The sequence below is a fragment of the Phaenicophaeus curvirostris genome, chromosome 1 (genome assembly GCF_032191515.1).
Source record: "Phaenicophaeus curvirostris isolate KB17595 chromosome 1, BPBGC_Pcur_1.0, whole genome shotgun sequence".
Classification (NCBI taxonomy): domain Eukaryota; kingdom Metazoa; phylum Chordata; class Aves; order Cuculiformes; family Cuculidae; genus Phaenicophaeus; species Phaenicophaeus curvirostris.
The window spans coordinates 204546085-204570314 of NC_091392.1; the positions used below are offsets into that span (position 1 = coordinate 204546085).

The 24230-nt window shown below is 40.7% G+C and overlaps 1 protein-coding gene across 8 annotated transcripts in view; it reads right to left on the bottom strand.

The window, feature by feature from the left end:
- The window catches only part of GRIA4 (glutamate ionotropic receptor AMPA type subunit 4), a 239829-nt gene that overhangs the window by 5695 nt on the left and 209904 nt on the right, over positions 1 to 24230 (bottom strand). Inside the window, exons 14-16 of one of the 8 annotated variants that reach the window (XM_069883478.1) lie at positions 4574 to 4688; positions 2226 to 2360; positions 704 to 886 (exon numbers count right to left, since the gene is read on the bottom strand). The exons of 1 other annotated variant lie outside the window; for it this stretch is intronic. In XM_069883478.1, coding sequence (XP_069739579.1) covers positions 752 to 886; positions 2226 to 2360; positions 4574 to 4688 — 385 coding nt within the window. In that variant the 3' untranslated portion in view covers positions 704 to 751. Of the gene's footprint in view, positions 1 to 703; positions 887 to 2090; positions 2361 to 4573; positions 4689 to 11332; positions 11448 to 24230 lie in introns of those variants that run through there. 6 more of the 8 variants (XR_011339722.1, XM_069883475.1, XM_069883476.1 and 3 more) reach the window with 6 other exon arrangements.

Here is a 24230-nt window from a genome sequence, read left to right on the forward strand (position 1 = left end):
TTTTTATTTCAAGAGAACAGTGAGGCTAAAATAAATTCCGTAAGTTAATCATAGTGTTTGTTTTTGGAATCACAGAGCTGAGTGGGACCTTGGGATTGCCAAGTTATGCCAGTTTAGCTTAGGTTAGTGTTTCAATGAAAGTTTTGCTTTTTCTTTTATTTTCTTTAAGACTATGTTTTGGATTTATTGCACCCTGTGAACTTGATAAGGAATGTATTTTCTGGGATTCTTATTTCTATACCAGCCTGGTGACTCTCTCACTCATGGTCACATCACTAAAAAATGTAAAGGAAAAGATATATTCATTTGTATTTTGCACAATTACTTGCACAACATTATTTCTTTTTAAGACTCTTATTGCTGACAGCAGGCAGTGAACTTGGGAGGTTAATATTAGCATCTGGAAATTCCGATTCCCAGTTGACAGTAATGATAACTGTCCTATATTCTTGGAGTCCCCCTGACACCTACTATGCCTCACATTTTCACTAGTGAGCAAAGTGCACAGCTAAGTCTTGTTTGTTTGGTTTTTTTTTTTTTACATTGGGGAAATTGGGCAGCTCTGTTAAAATTAAAATATACCCAAGGTCATGGCTTCTTGTACAAACGGGAGCAAAAGAAAACTACACAGTGACCATATGTTTGGGATAGTTTCTCAGCCAGCGCACGCCAAGCCCCCTCCCTCGCCCCACCGAGAACCCACCTATTCCTTGCAGCGCTCCAGCTATCATGCTCAAACACCATTCTCTGCTCACTCTGTGTTTGCTCTGTACTGTATGGTTCGGTATTGCACTGGTTGTGCCTTTAGACTGTAAGCTCCTCGGGACAGGGACCTGTTATGTGTTTGGCGCACTTCACCTATTGTACAGCGCCGTGTACTCCAGCGCTATATAAATAATAAATAAAAAATAATAATTGTATCTCCAGTTGTTTCCTCCAATTTTTTTTTTCTAGGTGGCAACATAAAAATTACATTCTTCATCTCTTATCCGTAGATTTTTGTTTCTTACTTCCATTAAGGGATGGCTCAGTGATTTCAGGAAAATGCAGCTCAAGCTTTTTGTTAACAAGGGAGACACGTGGCTTGCTATTTGAAAGGGCAAGGGAGCTCTAGGTAGCATGAAAGTTCGGGGTCCTAGCTGCACTTTCACTTACAAAGCAGCCAGTATAGGTTGGAAGCTATGTAAAAGTTATATTTAGAAGCTCAATTTGCTGCTATGTGTCATTTCCAAAGGTCAGAGAGTTGATTTGACTAATGATTAGCTGGCAACATACTCACTGCACAGATGAGAACAAGTGCATTAGTAAACCATCCCTGCATGCCTACTCAGGGGAACTATGCAGAATACAGCTTGGCAACATCAGCAGTTCAGTCTTAGACATCACTGCGTGAACATCTCAAATACACTAGTCCCGAGCTAGGTAAGGGGGTGCATTACTGAAAGCTGAGGATGATTATCTAGGTCTATTCATTGATTAGTGACTTTTTGTGGTTATTATAGTGGGAAAACGTTGACCTGAAGCAGGATATTGTGAAAAAAATGCCACACATTTAGCATAAAACACGTACCAAAGGGAAGGTGAAGGAATAGGTGGGGAGAAGGGCAAGAAGGTAAAACAACATTTAGACTTCTTGTAACAGTGCCTTGTCTTCCATTAGGTTAACTATGGTTCAGTGATGTTTCCTATTCTAAATCTTGATTATAACAAAGTCCCAGTTAGGGCCAACAACAAATAGTAAAGGCTTACAGCAATTTGTACTAGTAGAGTGCAAACCTTTAGGAAAACAGACTGGCCAATCAAGTATTTAATCATTGGCCCTCTAAATATATATTTTGTTATTTCAAATAGTTGTCATCTCCCAACTGATTTGACAACATTGAGTTGTTAAAAATGTATTTTTTATGTTAAAAATTCCTTGCAATGCAGATGTCTATTAGCAACATAGAATAGTATACTGTACATCTGCAGCCAAAAAAACTGAACCACTTTGCATTGAAGGTTTCCAAAATATAAAGCTCTGTTCAGAAGCAAGCACCACTAGACAGACATGTCACAACACTGCGTTACGAGATGCATCACCCACTCACTGTAGTAGGCCCTAAGTCCTACCCCTAAATTTTAATACTTTCGGTTCCATATACGTTGTAACCTTCTCTATAAGTTGCTAAATTCTGGGTATTCTGCGAGGAAGTTGGGTTAAAAGTCTGTGCACTCTTTGCCACCTTCATTCGTTTCGCCTCTGCCCTGGACTTGTAACAGAACTCTATCAAAGCCACCAGCATTGCCAAGCCCAAGCCTCCAACCAGAATGTAGAAGACTCCAGCAACGTTGCTGAGACTCAAGGCACTCGTCTTGTCCTGGGGAAACAGAAGCAACACAGTTAACGCCGGAAACCATACCCTGGGAGCTACACATAAACACATTCGCAATAGAAATAAATAACAATATTTAGCTAAAATTAAATGCCAGTTGTTTACATACTTCTCACAGAGATTGACCTATCTGGATCTATAAAATGTATTTTAAGTTCCTAATTTTCCTGGTCAGCATAAATAATATTACTGCCAACATATCAGGATGTCATTCCTTCCTTACTACAAAACATTACTTCCACTAAGTAGAGAATTAAACAGTGACACATCTAGCTCTCTTTAGGGGACATTTTAGCACTGATACAAAACTGCATCTACATAAAGCTCTTTAAAAGCTTTGAAATCCAGAAATTAATTTACATCAGACAAGACTCTGCTTGATCCTTATGAAAACAGTAATTGTACTTGTGGTAGGCATTGCTGTTAATTTAAAAGATCCAGACTGAGTTTCTGATACTTAAATAACAGGTGAAAATAACATGTGAGGCTTAAGTTATTTCTTTGAATAAACACTTCATTTGAAAGTGCATACTGTACCATACACATCATTTTTGCCTCTTACCGATTATTGTATTTTGGTTTTATTTTATTATAGATACAGTTCTGGAACATGGCCTTGGACTACTAAGGATCAGTAACAGTACAATTTTCAAAAGCAGTTTCTGAGATTTTACACATTATTTATAATTAAGACAAGAACAGGAACTTTCTTTAACAAATTATTAAATATGCATCATTTTAAAAATGACCGCCTTCTTGGACATACTGTAGTAAATAACTATTCTACACTTCTCTGTGCTTCACTGCTTACTTATGAATCATATATTTCATTTATAATCCATGTGCATTTTTAGCACAGATCTCAAGAAACTCCCTCAGGATTGACTTCCATATACTACATTGTGCGCCTTAACATACTTATAAACTTTTAGTCTTACATAGACTACATAATCTTTATCTCAAGTAAGAAGAGTACTTAACTTCTGATTGTAATCTCTATGAAATTTTAACTTATGAAGAATGCAAATCATTTGGATGTTTAATTTAAAGAGGCACTATTTATTGTGTGATCAGTAGATCAACACAGTAACAATTCCCAAGGACATATAGAGGTGTTTGGGGCTTATCGCTGGGTTCTGCTTTGTCTGTTTGCTTTTACCTGGCTAAAAGCACTCTGAATATCTTGGAGCTGACTGTTGCAATCCTCTGGTGGCAATTGCTAACATGGTGCTTGCAAACAAGGAGGAGGCAGGACTGAGAAAGACCAGACCTAACACGTATTGTGGGTTAAGGCTTTCTCAGCTGTCATTTGCAGGTATTCTGCCATCCTTTTAATTGCTTTTCACTCCTTCTTCCAAAGCACTTGCCAGAAAAAGCAAAATGTGTTGGAAGTTTGTCTCCCAGGTTAACTCCCAGGGTAACTCTCAGGGCACGCAGACAGCAAGCAGTTGCTGCCCATCACGCTTTCCTTTTAGCTCTGGACAGCACAAGCTGGCACAGAGACAGACGCTGTGAAGAAATTTCAGACTACTGAATACAGGGCTGGCACTGACTGTGGTGCTTCTGAGCCATCAGAAAATATCCACTTCTGTGTTTTGCCTTCAAACTGAGAGAAACAGAGAAGGCTCCACTCCCTGGAGCTGTCAGGATTACTGTTAGGGAATGGACAAGGGTAAACACTGGAAGCTATATGAAGTTATTAATTATCAAAGCCTTTCACTTCAAAGCCCAAGTTAAGTCTTCCTTGAGGAGCCAAGCACCTCAGAGGGAGCCAGGCACAGCCACACTGGGCAGTGATGAAAGGCAACCCTTCCTGCTAGCATTTTGCCTTTTCAGAAAACCACTGAGGGAGGCGAGCTCTGAAAGCAGAAGGCGTGAAGGGACATTTCCTAAGTAGTCCATGGGGAAAGTCCATCTCCCCCCTAGGCAGGAAGGTAACAACCAAAACCAAAAATCTGTCTTGCAACTCTTCAAACAGATGCCCTGAATATGTAGGACAACGTTCGGTGATTTGCATCACTGAAGACCTCAAAAAGCAATAGTGCTTCTTTAAATTAAAGTGTGAACCCCAACAAGATGGGGCGAGGCCGATTCATTCTATGTCTACAGCTTCTTATTTTATTTCTAAGTCATTTTGTTTATTACTTCCTTTACTGCTTTGTGAACACGATAGTAGGTCCCGAACTGTAGCGACTGACCTTACTTCCAGAGTCCTTGGGTCCACATTCACCTTTATCGTACCACCATTTGTTTTTCAGCTTGTCTAAGACGCCTGCCTCACTGAGTTTCAAAACGGCAAGGTTTACAGGAGTTCTTCACGTGGAAAATAACATAAATAACATTATATATGTTATTTTATGTTATTCAAGTAAAACTACATAGAATCGCATTGCAAAGTGACAGAGCAGAGGCCACAGTGGGTGCTATGTCATGTACTGTTGGCCCAGGTTTAGAGACAGACATACGACCGGGACCTGCTCCATCGCTTTAGGTAACAGGCACATACTGCTGGGGAAGATTTGTAAATAAATAGTATGCAATTACTGTGAACCCAAAACTATTGGCTTAGACATATTAACAAGATACCCTTTGGAGGCATAGATAATACAACTAGATATATGACTTAAGAAACATAATAATTGGTATTCCTTGTTTCAATCTATTTTTAGTTTGTATACACACAAACTAATAATATGACTTGGCTATAGCTATTTCATTTACTGCCCTCAAAATTATCACTTGACACAGACCTGTAACCAGGAGATCTGCACACAGAGAATTTAGGGGGAGAGCTGTGATGCCTTTATCCTCATCTAAGAAGAATACGATAGTCAATCTTTCATTTTTATTTCCTATTTCAACATTATTTTCAAATGTAGGTTCTAGGCTGATGATAAATTATGGCTTGGAATATCTTCTCTTACTTGGGGCGTTTGCTGTGGGTGACTTAATATTGAGATGAAACCTAATCTGATGCCTCAAAGTCATGAACTACCATGGGTTTGCACTGAAGTTACTTAAAATCAGTACATAATCTCAGAGTATTATGGTAATGTCCCACTTCATGCAGTTGTACCAATTTATTTTCTAAAATCCTATTAAATGGTTAACAGACTTATTCTCTATACATTCCGCTTTGAATCATGGACTATCCAGTTCTTAGCGTGGTAAGCATATGGATATCTATTTATGTGCAGGTGTGCATGAAAATACAATATATATGAGAGAAGGAGGTAGATAAAACAGAAATGGCATGTGATAGATAGCCTTCTGGTAATGTTATGTGACATAGGACCTGATCCTGTGTGTGCCAGCAGATTCCAATGGGAAAATTAATCTCTCATAATGCATCATAATCCATGCCTTGCTACAGTGTTAATTCATGAGCTCAAGACTTAATAAATAACCAGTGCAAGCATAAATTAGTATAGTGTAACTGAACCTACTAAAATAGTTGCTATGAAAGAGGAAGGGGCTTGTTACACTCTATAACTGGTTTAACTGGAAATGCCCAGATGCTTATGTATGAATATATTTGTGCATGTTTGTATATACACATATATATATTTAATACACAAGTAACAGCTCCCGAACCTAGTATGCTACTCTTAGCCTTAGGGATCCTGTCTTTCCATACTTTCTGATTGCTCTTTGTATATATACATAAAAGGGGAGATTCACTTCACCCCACTTTTTTCACCCATAAATTATGCCCCAAGCTTTGGCTACCTGTCTAGGTCTCCGTGCGGTTAAGGGAAAAAATCTGTAGCTCCAAAGGGTGAGCTTAGATACCAGTTTTAACAAAGGATGAAGCATGATGTTGAGACGCTCATCTCTTTTCATTTACTGCTGAAGAAGCTTTGGTGCCATGGAGAAATGACAGTTTTTGACAGGTACAGTTGGGTGAGGAGATTCTCGGGTACTCTCAAATGAGCCCTTTCAGCAAAGGAAGTGCTTCATCCACTTTCCAAATCCCACACATTTAATTCATACAGAATACTCTAGAAATGTCTATTTCTTGATCTTTTCCAGTATTCAAACTTACATTTTGTATTCAGGCTTCCTGACAGCAGGTTGTGCAGGTTGACAGTGGAATATGAGAGTACCACAGCTGTGAAATGAGTGGGTAGCGCTGGCAAGTTGCCTGTTAATAGGATCCTCTGTTTGCTTCTAGTACAAGTGTGAAATGATATTATTTGGATAGTTGTCACTTGTAACATGTGATGCATTGGCACCGAGTCACATTTTGGTGCTCCTAAATCCCAGCAGTGTAATGGGGCTGGTTATGACAAGGATAGGGGACATCCAGGTACTGCTCTCACATGTAAAATCAGAAGCATGTGGAGTTGTTGTGGATTAAATTGATTAAAGTGATAATTAGGACTCAATGCTAACTCTCAAAAGTAGCAGCAAGCTGGGACAAGTCAGAAGACAGAGGTTTTCCATTGCTTGTTTTGTCAGCCCTAACAGTTTAGGTATAATAAAGCCTGATGCAGACAGGGATTTTTTCTTTTCTGCAGCTGTAGTTCCTTCAATGTTGTCCTTTTTGCATTGTCTCTGCAAGGAAGCTTTCAGGTTTTCCCTTGGGAAAAGCAATCAATTTCACACTTGAAATTATCACGCTATCCTGAATATATAACTGAATGCAATAGCAATGGCCAGCAGAGATAAGGCAATTCCTGGTTTTCACTGAAATACAGCCAGTGATATATCTGAAGCCAGGTCCCTGTTTCTCCTCTCCATTGTTTTTGCTGAGATACCTCCTGAATCAGGGCACAAGGATGGGGTAACCTGTCCTTTGCCCCTCATTTTCTTGCTTGCCATGTGAATGAGACATGATGTGTCCTTTACATCTCCCCTCAGTTCATCCTAGCTGTGATGAGAGAGAATCACGCTGAGTTAAATTTAAAATTAAATTGAAAAATAGTAATATGTCTAAATTTCAAAATATTTTACACTTTCAGAATAGGATTTTTGTCCCCCTTTAAATCAATCAATCAGGTGCGAAGGGTAATGCACATGGTTCAATAGGAGAAACCCAGATTTAGGGGCTGCAGAGTGGAAAAGGAGTAATTTTGCTTACAATTTTCAGAATAGCAACATAGATACTTGTTGTCAATCACAGCAAGCAATTGCAGGTGTAGTGATTAGACTTAGGTTTTTTAAATTTTAATAGGAGACTTTCATCAGATCCCATGGGAGATGGATGCCCAGATCACCTTGACTTTCAGGGCAAATCGCTTACCTAGGCATCTTTCCTTTCTTTGAAAACATCCTCTCCAAATAAGCATCATGAACTCAGACTAAAACTTGTTACTGCACTGTTTACACAAGCAGTTGGTGAATAGACCCACTGATGTTAAAAGGGGCAGAAACTAAACATCAGTATGGTCTGCTGTACATGAGCAAGAGCTGTGTACTTAAGTAAAACATACTTGATACAGAGATTGCCCTTTTTAAATAGAGAAGAATTTGTCTTGTGTAGCCACAGTGCAAATCCATCGCGCGACAGCATAGGAGACCATGTTCTTCACCCACGTGCTGAAGTCAGTGATGGTGCAGGGACACTGGTTTTCCACTTTGTCATCATGTTTTCAGCCCTTCTACCTCCTCTCGTGGCTTCCTACTAATTTCCTCCTATCCTGTCATCAATCATTTGCCATTGGAAGGACTGTTTTTGAAGAGCCTCGTGCCGGATCTTGTGCCAGCAACATCAGCGCAATCACAGTGCTTTAAAATGGCACTAATGAAGTTCTGAGTTAGTTGTGTTCATGACAACAAATGGGCAATTATGGCATTGAAATTACAATGCTGAGCAGTTCTGAAAACCACTACAGAATTTTGGTAGACAGCGATTTTAAAAACGCAGTCACAGTATGCTTTAGGAGCATTTTCGTTACTCGCTCATGGCTGAGCCATTAATTAAGTGTAAGGTCATTCTCATCTACTAAATGAAAAACAAGGGCCACTGCGTTCTCCTGAGGGCTGCCAGCAAAGACTGGAGGAGAGCTCAGCATCACAGCTTCCTTCCACTTATGCTTTTATAAAAACAACAGAGCAGAGTGGCAGAAAGTGTGTTTAAATACCTTCCCATGCATCATATGGATTGATGATGGCATACAGAACACCTTCAAATGACTTGGGGACCTCCGTTTTACTTTCAATCATGGCTTGATTACCAAGGTCACTATACCACAAGTGGTTCACACAGGGTGGCTCTCCGAACTGTCTTTCTGAATTTTGGAATATTGTTCCTTAAAGGGAACAATAAATGGGAAGGCTAGAGATGACGTTTTAAGAGCACTGAATGGAGGCAGGAGCAATCTTGTTTCACAAAGCAACACAAACCTTTGGCATACTGCTGAGCTCACATGAAATTCCCCAATTTCAATAGTCCTCTGTACTACCATGAAGGCTTATTCTGGGTCTAGACTCTCATATTCTGACCAGTGAACCTCAAATAGTAACAGCATGGTTATCAGTCAAGTCTCAGTTGCTGTGCTTCCTTCAGGAGAACAGAATGTTCTTATTCCTGTTCATGACAGTAGAAAGCCTTGGACTGAAACTACTAACAAAGCTCAGGGTTGGTACTTTTAAAATCCATACAATGAAAAGAAGTATTGTCTAGAACTGCTTAAGAACTTACTTCAGGACTTGTTGGTAGCCATCAGGTTTACAACAACAGTGCATAGTGTCCCACTGGTGATCAGTTGATAGCATATAATATTACAATATTTTGAGCTCCATTAATTCATTAGAAAAGGTCTTATTGACTTTAATTGATCAGATCCTTCAAGACTGTTCCTGAACAAGGAAATGGATTTTGTAGATGATAAATGGCTAACTCACACTTTGGGGAGTCAGAGCAGCTGTAGTTTAAAAAAAAACAAGACCAGATGCTGCTGCAATGTAGAATTTGAGAAGCATGGTAATGCTCACTCATCTCCATGATGTGCCTGGTCCTACTGGACGTGGGCCATGCAAGTGCACGATAGACCTGGGGCTTTCCAGGAGTACTGGTACTGCCTACTTGTTCAGCTGTGCCTGGGAAAAACTGTGGCAAGAAACAGGCTTGCGGTCAGATGAATAATCCTGGCAGGCTGTATGTAGTCACAGAACTACAGGTTGAGCTCCAACATGTTCTCCATCCTTTGCTAACACTGCCTTGCCCACCGTATTTTCTACTGCATCCTGAACTGCCTGTACCACTTATTGTTTATTTCCATTGGCAATGTGTTCCTTCCTCCCTCCTGAATTCACAGATACTCCCTGTTTCTGCATGAACTGCACTGCTTACCTTCCATTTCTACTTTTTTCCCCCTACTCCTTTTTCTGTCACTTGCCATCTCACCAACTTGCTCTTTTAGCACTTCCAGACATTTCCCTGGTGAAGCCCTGCCTGTCCCCTCTGCCACAAGCTGCTCCCTTTTTCCTGCTTTGTGACTCCACCAGTGGCTGATAACCAGGAAAAGTAAGTTAAAAGCCTCCTTAATTTGCCACCTAGCTTTTCTCTCACCTTTCAACCATGGCAGGTTTTTGAGAAGCATATTCTAAGAAAATGGATGTATTTTTAATGATGTGACTCCCCGACTGTGACATTTTTATAAATAAACATCCCACCCCCAATAACGCAAAAATTTGGGCTTTAGTGAAGCACAAAACAATAGCAACATGGGAGGTTCATGGTTTACTTGTCAACTTTCTCGTAAGAAGTTTGTGTCTGCTCCATTTGCAGGTAAGTGCCATCAGGTTTAATACACCCAAGCACTTTAGAAGAGAAAATAGAGACCATTTTTGAAACTGTGACTGCTGGCAAGCAGAGTGGTTGGGGGAAAATAGATAGAGCAGAGGATCAAAGGCAAAAGGAAAAGGATTAGGAGACCAGTTCCAGGTGAGTGCAGAACAGCTCAAGGGATGGTCCCAGAGGCCAGGAAAAAGCATGAAAGAGCAGAAGGACGAAAGAAGGAGAGAAAATAGTAAGAAAAAAAATGTAGGCAACTGTTAAGAAAGCTACATAAAATGTGTATGACAAATCAGTCAAACTAATTCATTTGTATTTGACGAGCTCTGTGTCTGCAGTTACCGGTGCAGCATTCTCTCATATATTGTTCACACACAAGCACATAAATAAATATTATTACATGCTGCCTGGCATGGAAGGAGTATTTTAAAATCCTCATTCTCCTCCACTTCACCATCTTCCACTTCCACATCTTTGCTTCTCTTCATCTCAAGGCAGTTTCCCAAAAGGAAGCTGTGAAGAGGCAAGGAAGTAGAGGCACTGGCCATACGGAAGACAGGGAAAGGCAGAAATAATAAGAAGCTGTCATCAATTCAGTCTAAAATTCAGCCTAAAATCCCTTCTCTGCCTAGGGAACCACTATGGATTTCAGTTTGTTGGAAAGATAGCAGGAAATGTCAGCATGAAGATATTTTAGCTGAAATTTGTCCTCCTATTTTGGATACGCATGTGAAAATTGGAATTTCTACCAGTATTGTCTGTGTCAATAGTGTATCCCTGAGCCTGGATCATGCATTAGATTACTGCTAGGAGGCAGTCACACTGATTTTCACCCTTTTCCTCTACTGTAACTGAAAAATATTTTGGGTAGTACCATATAGCAGAAAAAAGTGAGCTGGTGATTGCTCCTGGTGGTTTCAAACTGCTTGTTCTCCAAAGCAAGCTTCAAAAAGGCTCATCGCAATTTCAGAAGATGCAAGTTTCGGAAAACTGGTGATAGATCTTACAGCAGAGACTGTTTACGAGTTCCCCTTGAGGCACTTAAACAAATGCAAATATTTTTGCTTTGACAGTAATTGCATACACCTCGATTTCAACTGCAGGTACCAGAAGTGCTGTGCTACTGGTGAAGCTCTTTTGTGGCAGGTAAAACCCCAGCAGATGCACCAATTACTTTACATACTGTTTACCCGCTTTTGGTGACATTGAGGCTAACCTTGGAGTCACCTCCCCCGCTGCCACATTCTCCTTTGTCGTACCACCATTTGTTTTTCAATTTGTCCAAGAGGCCTTGTTCATTCAGTTTTAAAACTGCGAGGTTAACAGCATTTCTTGAAACGATAAAACATATTTTGTAAGAAACTGCACAGCTGTTAAGATGTTAGAAGGAATGAGGACTTAAGCTGTTTATAAGCTTGATCCACACACTAAATAAACCTCTCATTTCCATATCAAAGCCCTCAGCAGCATAAATAATTGTAGTTACTTTCAAATGTGAAAAATGTGTTTCGAGTGTAGAAACGATTTTCAGAATGGTTTGGATTTTAGCAAGAAAATTCTATCAACCAACCAAAACAATTTTTGCAAAATGGTGATAAAACTCTGCCTGGAATTATAAAATATTTACACTGATTTACTTGAACCTGTATTTGGAATATAAATTGTGTGCAGGCCCAGGTTGATTTTTCATGTAAAAGGGAAAATGTATTCCCACAGACTGAAGAGGCAAGATCCAGACGGTCTGTGCTAGACGCTGCCAGTCACCGTGTCACCTACAGATCTGATGGATAGCACAGCAGAGTGATCCCGCATCATCTGTGGGCTAAGGTTCCAGAAAGAGGCAGCGCGAGGCACAGCTGGAGAGGAGTGCTAACAGCTCGCACGCTGACTTCGATGCTGCCTGAAGCCAGTCAACAGCAAACAATACACAAAGAGGTGTCTGCCTGAAGCTTCAACCCCTGCTGCAGGCGCATCTGAACACTTGGGATACAGCCTGTAGAGTCCTGCTCCCTTTGCACAGTAGAGGTTTGCTTGAAATGCAAGATGTGGGGTCTAGCTTAGTGCTGTGACGCCAGGGACTGGAGCCAGCCCAAAGGGAACCCACATTGTGGAGAGGAAGGTGGTGATGGAAGGCATCCTCTCTGGGAAACCTGGGGATAGCCCCGTCAAGAAGAAGCGTAGGCACTGGGAAGACCGAATCCAATCCGTTTCCTGGGTGCTGAGGTAGAAGCAGGTAGTCGGGACACCCTAAACTGTTTTCCTTTGAAGGTTTATATGTTTTATGCTACTGCTGGATGAAAGACAAATCCTGCCCTGCCAGCAGCACAGTGGTGTGGGTACAAGAGGCTGAAAAGGTCTCTGTGAACTTGATGTCCTCCATCTCATGTTTTAAGTGCTCTTTTTTCAGATGAGAGAAATACCTAAGAGAGGCTTTGGATCTCTGTAGGCAGAAAGGAATTGCCAATACGAAGGCTAAAGTACAGAATCATTGCTTCTGTATGAACTATTGGTTTAGTATTTGATAGGAATGGTTGGACTCGATGATCCGATGGGTCTTTTCCAACCTGGTGATTCTATGATTCTGTTCTATGACTCTATGAACTCAAGGTTGCTGGGGGTGCACTGAAACTCAGGCAAGAAAGAGACTCAGCTGGTCATAGGATGGGGTTGCTTCTGTGCACGCTCAGAGGTTTTCCTTTAGGTGCTTAGAGAGCTTTAAGAACGGATGGCACAGGGTAGACAGTATAGATTACCATATCAACCTAAATGTAAGGCACCTGGATTTATGATAGGAACTAGAGTCACTAGATGACATTTTAAAACCAATTGATAACTAATTGCCCAAGGCATTTATGCAGTCTTCATCATCTCCTGAGAAACCTTTGCACTTAAACAAGTGCACGACTTCTTATCTTTATTGCTAAAAGCCTCAACAGCCAAATATCCTAATGGTAAACAATTACATCGATATTTATTCATAATAATAAAATTTTCGCTTCCTTTTTCCATGTTCAGAGGTCCCTAGTGCATCCATGTCTATCAGACATGTACACTCTTTCTGGTGGGTGTCTGCCCAGCCTTGCTTGCAGATCTGCAAAGGTCTGCAGAGCAGTTGCATGATAACCTTGAAGCACCATTTCTCTCCCAAGGGAGAGAAGTATCTGTGAGGTGCCAACAGCTTAACTACCGCTCTGCAGGGACAACATATGGTTGAGAAAGAAAGAATTCCTTTCTCTGAATTTGTTTAATGCCATCAAGATCTGTTTATCAGGGCTGAGTGACATTTGGCAAGAGCTATGTCTGTCAAAGGCATCTTTCCCCCATCAATTATGAGAGGACGCGGCACCTTTGAAGTGCTCAGAGAAGGCTTGGTGAAGAGAGATCCTCTGGTGGCAGGGATCCATGAGATCTTACATCATCAAAAGTCGCTGGGACTTGTGATTCACCCTCTCAAGAGATGGCTGGTTTGTGGTCCCTGAGCATCCCTCCTGGTCTTAGAATGGACATTTTTCTCTCACTCATTAGGAGATCTATAGGACGCAGCTTATGGAGCATTCCTTACAACACTGGCCCGCTATGGAACAAATGTCAGCTTCAGAACACACTTGCACTGTCTTCTGGTACCAACTTTTCATACAGCTCCTGCTGGAACTGAGACAGCTCTTTGCTGGCTGGTCATGAAGTCTGGGAACTGCCTGCGTGTAGATCTGACTTTACCCACCTTCACTGTAGTTACATTTATATGAGATTTTCAATACAGATAAAGTAATTGCTTCTCTGTCCCTGAAAGTGAAAATGAGACCTGTGGGGTGTAATGGGAGTGATAACAGATTTCTCTTTAGGGGGAACAGCTTTAAGGGGAATTTAGCAGCTGAGCTGACAAATGTGATTTTGTATAAGTGCTCTAATTATGGTTCACACTCCAGAGGGAGAGGAGCAATTGCAAAATTGGAATGAAATTGTTCATTTGTCCCTTTTGTTCTTGGAAGCAATTGCTTTTGAATCAGTCATATTTACTACAGATTTTTCCTACTCAGCTTTTATTTACAAAGCCGATGCTTTTGGCCTGTTTGCCCCATTCAGAAAGGTACGTGTGTGGCCAGCCTTGCTACTTGATAGACAAATTTCCAGTAAACTAAATGTAAATTTTACCTTTGTAAGGACATTAGGACTGAACCATAGATGAAAGATCATCCTAGAAACAGTAATTCTTTGACGTTCAGCAACATTACTCATTCTAAAAATGGATTATATATCTAGACTGAGCCTGTTGTCTACAAAGTCAATGTCAAAACTCCTTCCTTCAACAGGAACCAAAGCAAGGTCTATTGTAATGTTTCTATGTCTGATTGTCACACTGAACAGCAATAACATAAACAGCTGTTTTGACAGTGCTACAGATGTGGGTAGGAGTGATCACTCTGAAAAATGAAATGTATTTCGAGGAATAGCACTAACTCAATTCAATGAGCCACTTAAGCACAGACTTATTACAAAGCAGATGGGAAACTCCATCAATCAGTCTGTCTGTAAGCGCATCTTCATCCTGTTTCCTGTAAGCTCTAGTCTCTCAAGTATGAACAGTAAAGCTCATTGAATTAGACAAAGTCCTTATGCTAAAATACTTAGAAAGTTTTTTTCCTTTCAATGTCTATTTTATGTTGGGTAAAGATGTTACCTGATAATTTACAACTTTTTTGAGCCTTTCCAGTTAATGTCTACTTAGACCTTCCATCTGTATATTCTAAGATGAATAAAAACAACTAGATGATTTTTTGACAACTAATGTAAGTTTTGATGTTTAATTTCCACGTTGAAGGGAAGACCTTTCTCACTTGCTAAATGTTTGAATTTATCTTTCAAAGCATTAAAGATTATCAAGGAAAATTTTCCCACAGTCATTTCGAGAAGCTGCAGCTGGTTGATAGGAAACCTAAAGTAATAAGTAAATAAATGAAACCCATTCATGAGAGGGTTATTTAGCTGGGTTATTAGCCATATCCACAGACAGTTTCACAGCACAATAGAGGAATGAAAATAAAAAGGATGAAGAAGTAAATGTGGATTTAAGCTGCGATCATTGCTATGAAATTAAACTGTATTGTTTATAAATGTAACAAATTATTGTCCTCATTATTGGTCTAGTAGGCCATGTAAAACCAGGTTAGTTTCACACTGCTTTCTCTGTTGCTTTGTTATCCAGGTCCGGCTCAACACGTGGAAATATATAATTTCCTTCTGGTCAGCAAAACACAGAGAACCTTTGCTCAACACTGCTGTGTCTCCCACAGAAATCACTGAGATCGCAATAGGCACAGTGGTGAGTACATCGAAAATCATATTCCTGAGACCTCAGAGCCAGGTTAGATCATTCATAATCATCCTCAATACTGCTTCATCACACCACAGAGGAAGGCATTTTGAAACTTGAGTATCCATGGCAGAAACGGTTCTTTCCTCATTAAAAAATAGGTCAGTATCCTGAATAACACACTTAGTCAAAATTCCCTCTGAAGAACAATGTGTTCCTCAATAAAGGAACTGAAATCTCTGCAAAGTAAGTATTTAACAGAAGAAAGCAGGCGAGTGCTTTCTTATTTGACTCTCAATCCTTGCTGTCACTGCACAGCCCTGCCTTTTCCATTACTCAGAAGAAAACAGAGTCCTTGTATGTGGAATTCAACCCAGTTCAGCCAAAGCTGCAGCCCCTGCATTACAGCGATACCTCACTTCACAATTACTTGAGTGCACGGACAGTGATTTCAATGAATTGATCCCAGCATTTTTTAAGCTGCCTGTAGAATTACAGTATGAAAAAAACTTGATGAGAATGAAATCATTCTCACTCATTTAAAATCACTCTTCAGGGCCCATAAATAAACAGCAATAAGCAGTTTAAATTGTCAATCAGTGCCACTTCTTTTTTTTTCAAGAGCCTTTTTGTTCCAACTGCAGATACACCTTTCACAGTTAGCAAAAGACAAAACTGCACTGATGACAATGCAACTACCCACTTCATTGCAAAATAACATCTATGACTCCAGACAGGGATAACGCATCTGCCGTCCAAAAGAACTACAGTAGGGTGCTTACCCAAAGCCCATGGGAGCTGGCAGAGAGGTTTGCTTTGAGTTTCAGTGAGTCTGAGTCACAGAAATGTTTAACAGACAACCCGTCTGCTGGACTTCAGCCCACACGAGGCAGTGAAACAGGTATTCAACAAAGAACCTGAACGCTAAGCCATACAACACTGCTGTACAAAACAATTACAAGCTTAATCACGGGAGTGGCATTTCCAAGACTGATAGAGACACACAAAGGCCACTGTCCCATGAGGGAATGAGCAGAGGCCCAGACTAGGGACCACAGAAGACAACATCATGAGCCCTATGGGATATTTGAGACAGACACAGCAGATCAGCATGGGAGGGATCATCCAATTCTGCCTAATGCAACATTCTGTTCTGGCACAGTAACTCAGCATCTCTGAGAAACCAGAAACTAAAACATGATGCATCCTGAACAGTAAGATTAAACCCATTTTCAACACCCTAATGCTCAGAGCTTGAATACATGCAACAGATAGAAAAGGCTTTTTCCAGTCTGATTACGCTTGTGTAAGTAAACCACAGCAGCAGCCACAGCTGCTTTTTTTTTTCTTAAATGTTTCAGCTCCCTAAATCTCTGGGTGCACAGTGGTTCATGAGATGGGTGGAAAGCATTGCCTGTTAGCACTGCTCAGTACCATCTCTGAATGCAAGCAAAGAGGAGTCATCCTTGGCCTGAGCACGTGTAGCGAAGGTGACCTCTTACACGGAGTCAGGACTCAGAATACCTGTTTCCAAATACTAAATGTCGTAAAGGCAGAGACAGTTCCCTAAGTACTCATTACAACAAAGGCAGGATCTCTGCTGGGAACATTTAATAACAATCATATAGGCAACTGGTAGAGTTTTGCCAAGAAAACTTAAATGTCTTGGCTATTTAAACAGCTTTGACATTTTCCCAAATCTCTTTCCTGAACTTACTCTCATAAATTCTGTGTAACTGGCACATTAGATAGCAAAATACTTCTCCGAATCCTGGGCAGATTCTGGTTGAAATTCTGCACTTATCTTTACAGATGGAGGCACTGTTGTTTCACTGTTTAGTGTTGGGGATGTTGTTCGCTTGAAATAATGATCAAGCAGGGTGTGCAAAAATAACATGACTCACTAATGAGACTCTTATGTACCTAGAGACAGCTTTGTTTAAACTGCAGTCGTGTTGCAAAGCACACAGTCCTAGAGCCACCGGTGCCACCGCTGCAGTTCCTGAGGCAGAAGCAGAGAACCTCACCTTCTAAAAGGCTTTTCACAGATCCTTCCCACAAGGATTTGAAAGCCTCAGAAATCGCTCAGTCACTTAGAAGTCACGTAGTGCTGAGGGATTCCACCTCTGTTTAACCTTGGGTTCTCTGAACATACAGCACACTTCAAACAAAGAGCATCTGAAAGCATCTGAAGACCACTGAGGGGCATAGTTTAGTATTTGATAGGAACGGTTGGACTCGGTGATCCGGTGGGTGTTTTCCAACTTGGTGATTCTATGATTCTATGAATGATCAAAGCACCACAGCTGGGCCATATGGGAGGCATGGACCAACTGACAAAATACAGGGATTTGCTCTTTATTCCAGTAAGACCCATGAGTACGTAGTTTTAGAAGTTTCTTGTATATATACTCCTATATAAGTAGCGCCTGGAAAGAAGAGGGGATCAGTAAACTACCGCAAAATGACAAGTGAAGCCACAGATACGCTGGTGAACCCACAGGAGGAATTCACTGAAGGTACAAACTTCCCCAAGACCACAATGTCACAGCCAGTGATGAGTTGGCAACTGATGATGTGTCTCAAGCAAATAAAAAGGTTATATTCTTCCTTGCACTTTGGCCATCTCTCTCTGCAGCTACCTGCCAACGCAGCCGTCCCCCAGACATGCCCCTTGGTTCTCCTGGCACAGGCTGGAGGGGGTCCTCCCTCAGGACAAGGCAGAGAAAGAGCTTGGTGAAGCTGAATTCAGTGACCTTATTTCAATGATGCGAATCAAAGCTATTCTCTCATGACCTAAGCTGTATCCAGCCCAGATGGCTTGCAAAGAGGAGGCCACAGCTGCCCGAGAGCCTCCCCCTGCCGCACGACCCAGCGCTTCCAGGATGCAGCTGAGGATCCACCTCAGATGTATTTAGTGAAACACAAGCGGGTGCATTCTTACAGCTTGTTCATATCAGCTGTTCAAAGGGTTTTAAATGGGAAAAATTAAAATGCAACCTTACCAAGCAAAAAATTAAAACCTGCCCATCTTCTAAGCTGTTCATTTTAACCGTGTTTTGAAAAGTGCTGATGGGAGATTGTAACACGATACAAATGCAGTGCAGTTTAAGGGTATTTGATGATTCATCAAAAGAAATTAAATGTAAAGCTGCATGGCACTGGCTGAATATGTTTAATAAATTAGGAATGAAACAAGCACTCCGTTAACGAGGAAGATGTAGCCAAAGCTTACATCATTCCAAACTCAGAAGGCTTGAAGGATCAATAATGCAAATATTAAAACAGACAGCTAATCCAAGAGCATTTTTACAAGAAAAACAACCTAAATTTTAATGACAAGGGACCAACTTTGAAATCATGTTTTTTTTAACATATTCAAAAATTTATAGGAATAATTTTTGTACTGGGATTTATAAAACTGTAATGCTATTTGTATGAAAAAAATGCATTAAAATACTGAAGCACAGCACATATCAAGACATTTTCACTTGTTAAAAAACAGATAGAATCCTTGGCTATTGCTTTGATACCTTGCCAGCATTTATATTAAATAAAGGACTACTAGCATTGAAGTTGTGGGTCTTCACTAGCTTTTCCTCAGTGCGTCCCTTAGAATATCCTGCTAAACTTTTCCATTGCTATATACGTGCTTATCAGAGAAAGGACATGACTGGCCTCAGCTGAGGATCCATCAGGACAATCAATGCCTCTTGGAATTTTGTCTTGCAAAATTTACATGCTGCTGAGGAACTGCCTGGTCTTCTGGAAGCCAAAAGTCTTGCAAAAAAATCTATGGGCAGGTTGTGTGCTGCATTAGGATCTAACACCATTTATAAAACTTATTTTGTTCAATTGCACTTGGAATATGCCTTCCAGAACAACATCATAAAGTACTCTACAAATGAAGTATCTTTGCAGGAGTGTATATGCTTTGCTATTCTGTTTAGAAACACAAAATTTAAAGCAGCACTTAAATACTTTTCAATTGTGGCTAATTAAAATAAGTATAACGCTCTTCATTTAGCCATCCAAATAAGATGGCTAATTTCCAGGGGCACTGAGTACTTAGAGGTTCTATGTATATTCTAAGTATACAGCTTAGTTACTTCAACTGAGCTTTGTAAACAAATATGAGCCAAACTGACACCTTGAGGATCAGCAGGAGTTCCAATTAATGGGAGACCCACTGCTGCTAAAAATTGCCATAGCTACTTTGAATTCAAAGAAGTTCTGACAATTTACACCAGCTAGCGGTCTGATGACTGTAGTTTAAAATATTTATATAAATTGAAAGCTGGTTTGCAGCAAGATATTCCAATTACAGTATGCAAACATGTCTTGGCACGAGCAATTAAATATACATTTTGCTTGTGTAAAAACAACAGCAGTTGACCTCGGAAGGCAAATCAGCTTGTTTCTCGGCTTTATACAAAGCTTTTGCTGTAAATAAAATACACATAAAATTGTCCCCAGAGTAGCTGTTCATATTGGTTCAGTATCCTGTCTTTAGCAGAAGCAGAAACACCAGTTTCTCTCAACTCTGAGTTATTTTAATTTTCTCTAACAACTTCCTAATCCTGTTCTCATTGAGCAGTACCACTTTTCAAAGTACAATTTTTTCTTGCTGGTAGCAGCGTAAGCAGGATTATGTGAATAGGCTGCTGCAGTCCAACACCTGCAACTCAAAAGATGTGTTTTAAAGGCTCGAGTGGGATTTTTCAGAAGTGTCTGAGCACAGCTGTAACAGTGTCCACACTGCAGGAACTGGTCTGAGGACAAGTTTAGCCAACTGCCTCAAAATTCTCTCTCACCTCAGAAACAGTAGGAATCCGAGGCACTTTACAATTTTTATCCAGTTGATATTGCTGAAAGTGCATACAATAATATTTTAAATTTTGAAATGTGTAAAATGAGCTTTTTTTAACACATGCCTTGAAAAGGCTTAATGCTTTCAGACAGGGCTAATTCACCTCTAGCATGGCTGGCAGAAAGCCTTTTGCCTTTTTACACCTTAGATGAAGCTGATCTCGACTCACGGTTTTGTCACAGCAGAGTGTTTGGATGCTGTTTCACCTGTCCTTCCAGTAATTCCTAAATTTAGGGGCCTCCAACTGGTAGAAAATGGTAGGATTGACATAGACAGGTAGGGGTTTCCTGACAAAGCACAGGACACAGCTCAATGCCAGGCAGAAATCCCATCAGAAAAACATATCTCTACTGAATAGAAACAGGGTGGGGTTCCTTGTAATTTAGAAAGTTGTTCCTTCTCTGTATCCATCTCAATCAATTTGACATGCCTGATGGATTACTAGACAGCCTATAAAGATCACACACTGGCCACCCTACACAGAGGAAGATTTTATTATATCAAAATCCTCCAGCACAAAGCAGGTGGCAGCTGTTTCATCAGCTTCTAATTTTTCACTTCATTCAACGAGTCCCAGCAGTGTCAGATATATTGCACCTTTGACTGAGCATTTCACAGCTTTCACCCACAGGAAGACCCAGCCCTAGGCTGAATCACCTGTCCCAAGAAGAAACGCTACTGTGACCTCCAAAACCAGTCAGGGCACATTGCTAACTCTCATTACAAATCACAGAAAAAAAATTATCCTGTTGGAATCACTGTAAAAATTAGGTTTTCTGCTTCCTAACCAGCCCCAATTCTCCCGTACTATATTAATGTATGCTGTGCTCAGTGGGTAGCGGGGCAGCTAATATAATAAACCCAAGATCTTTCTTAATGCAGAATTGAACATACCTGGCATTTTTTGGAGACTGGCCTAAATCTGGCAATATTTAAAGAGAATTTGTTATAAGCCTCTCCATTTTTTTTTATTTATACCAGGCTGAATTTCACCCTTTATGAATATATAAGGATAAGACAGATAAGACGAACTATATTCGATGTGGTCTTCTCCTGTTATTCTGCTCCTTATGATATGTTGCTCTATTTTCCTCATTGCAAGCAACAAGACCTCAGAACAGCTACTCATTCATTTAAGACGTCAGGTTAAGATTAAGACATGGTAAAAAAACCCACCAACCTAGTGATTCTATGATTCTATGATTCTATGATCAGGAGTCACAATAGAGTGACTTCTACAAGTAAATATGCTCAATTAAGCACCTCTGCATGCTGTTTTCACAAACTACCTCACCGTCAGCTTAAAATGCTCCACAAGAGGTGATAGAAGACCTCCATCCTAGCTAATATTTCTGAGAAGTCCTCAGAGAAGAGTCGTACGAGTTGCATTTAACCACTCTCAGGGTGACAGAGACATAGGTTCTCAACAGTTGCTGCTGGGAAAAAAAAAGAACCTGCTAGTACTGCTGCTCTCAGGAATTCACGGAGTAACAAGATTCAGTTGAATTCATAAACAGAAGCATGGACAGCAGGTCAAGGGAGGTGAGGGGGCTGGAGAACATGCCTTATGAGGAGCGGCTGAGAGAGCTGGGGTTGTTTAGCCTGGAGAAGAGGAGGCTGAGGGGTGACCTCATTGCTCTCTACAACTACCTGAAAGGAGGTTGTGGAGAGGAGGGTGCTGGCCTCTTCTCCCAAGTGACAGGGGGCAGGACAAGAGGGAATGGCCTCAAGCTCCGCCAGGGGAGGTTTAGGCTGGACGTTAGGAAAAAATTCTTTACAGAAAGGGTCATTGGGCACTGGAACAGGCTGCCCAGGGAGGTGGTTGAGTCACCTTCCCTGGAGGTGTTTAAGGCACGGGTGGACGAGGTACTGAGGGATATGGTTTAGTGTTTGATAGGAACGGTTGGACTTGATGATCCGGTGGGTCTCTTCCAACCTGGTTATTCTGTGATTCTGTGATTCTGTGATTCTGTGATTCTACCCCTCTACTCCTCTCTGGTGAGGCCCCACCTGGAGTACCACATCCAGCTCTGGAACCCTCAGTACAAGGTAAACATGGACCTGTTAGAGCAGTTCTAGATCAGGGCCACAAAAATCATCACAGGGCGGAACATCTCTCTTGTGAAGAAAGGCTGAGAGAGTTTGGATTGTTCAGCCTGGAGAAGAAAAGATGCTGGGGGGACTTTATCACATCTTTCCAGTAATAAAAAGGGGCTTATAAGAAAGATGGGGACAGACTTTTAGCAGGGCTTGTTGCAGTAGGACAAGGGGTAATGGTTTGAAACAAAGGAAGGGGGACTTGAGCTAGATAAGAGGAAGAAATTTGTTATAATGAGGGTGCTGAAACACTGGCACAGGCTCCCCAGAGTGGTGGTAGATGCCCAGTCCCTGGAGACATTCAGGGTAAGTTTGGATGCAGCTCTGAACAACCTGTTCTAGATGAAGATGTCTCTGCTCACTGCGTGGGGGTTGAACTAGATGACTTTGAAACGTCTCCTCCAACACAAACAATTGATGATTTTATGATTATGTGATTCTGTGAACACTCTATTTTTTTATTTTAGAAACAAACCCACTATTTGAGATGCTGTTTTCAATGAGCACCAGTCTTCTCCCTGTCTGGTTAGACTTTTCAGCTACCAGGTGGCAGTCTCACCTTAATGAGAATGAAGCATGAAATGACTGCAAAGATAAATACCATTAGCATCCTGTATGGCAGTGAAAGTGCTGTAATACAGTCTTCCCATCCATTTTTTTCCTAGTAAGGAAAGCAGCTCCATATAGGAAAGCTACAAGGTAAAACTGCAGTTCACTTCTGAGGGAATTTATTCACTGACATCCATGTCCACAAAGTTATTCATGTAATATGCACACTATGTCAAAAGCTATTGACAACATGGAGAAATCGGGATGGATGTTTGACTTTTACTGTTGCCAGTAACAGACCATTAATTCATAAGATCTAGACATCTTATACACTATCATCAGATCTAAGTTAGACTGAGAAGAGGCATAAAAGATTCCTGTAACTGTCCACGCTTATTTGTGACTCCACACTGATTTTTTTCATAAAGCAAGATTAGAAGGAAGGCAATAAGTGGAAAGATTCCCACTAAGAGCCATTTTTATTAAGCCTTGGGCTAATTATAATGCAAGCACTTTGAAGTTCATTATTTTAATTAGAAGCAGAGACTGAGAGAAAAAAAAAGAGGGTCCATTACCCAGGTGGGAATTCTAGCTGCAACTGCAATGCAAAACAATAAATAATACTGCGTAACTTCAGCTTTAGTGAAATGTTGGCTTGTGTTTTGCCTAATGGCAGATCAATACCATACAAATGAAGCAATTACAGTTGTGTCATATAAAGCCTTATTTGGTCAGCAGCCAAAATGGGGATTAGCTGGAAGAGTTCCCGGGACTTTCTGTCTGAATATTATTGCAGAAGTTAATGAGGAAGATCTGATACGCTAAGGCAAACATAAACGGTGCCAGCAACCAGACAAGATGATTGGTCCAATAGCCAGTGTGCTGATAATTAAAATGCCCTGAAGCCAACTGAACATGAGCCCAAGATCAGGTGAAATTATCAGACAAGGGCAATCCAATCCTTCTAGCAATCAGCTATATAATGTTGCCACCATTGCTAGAGTCATGTACACAGCAGCAAATGCAAATACACCAGCACTCATATCAGTCAGACAATGCACAGCCACATTAATACAGTAATACTCATGCTCATAATGTTTCAAACACAAGCAGCCAGGCTATAGAGAAAACAAGGTATGGAGATTACTAATAGATCTCTGCAGTGAATATAGCAATCCAACTAATGTAATTGCTGCTGTCCTGAACACATGAACACATGCCACTTCTAATAAAAATCTGGAGGGGATAGGATCCACTGGTAATGGAGATTTCTGCTGTTGCTTTCTA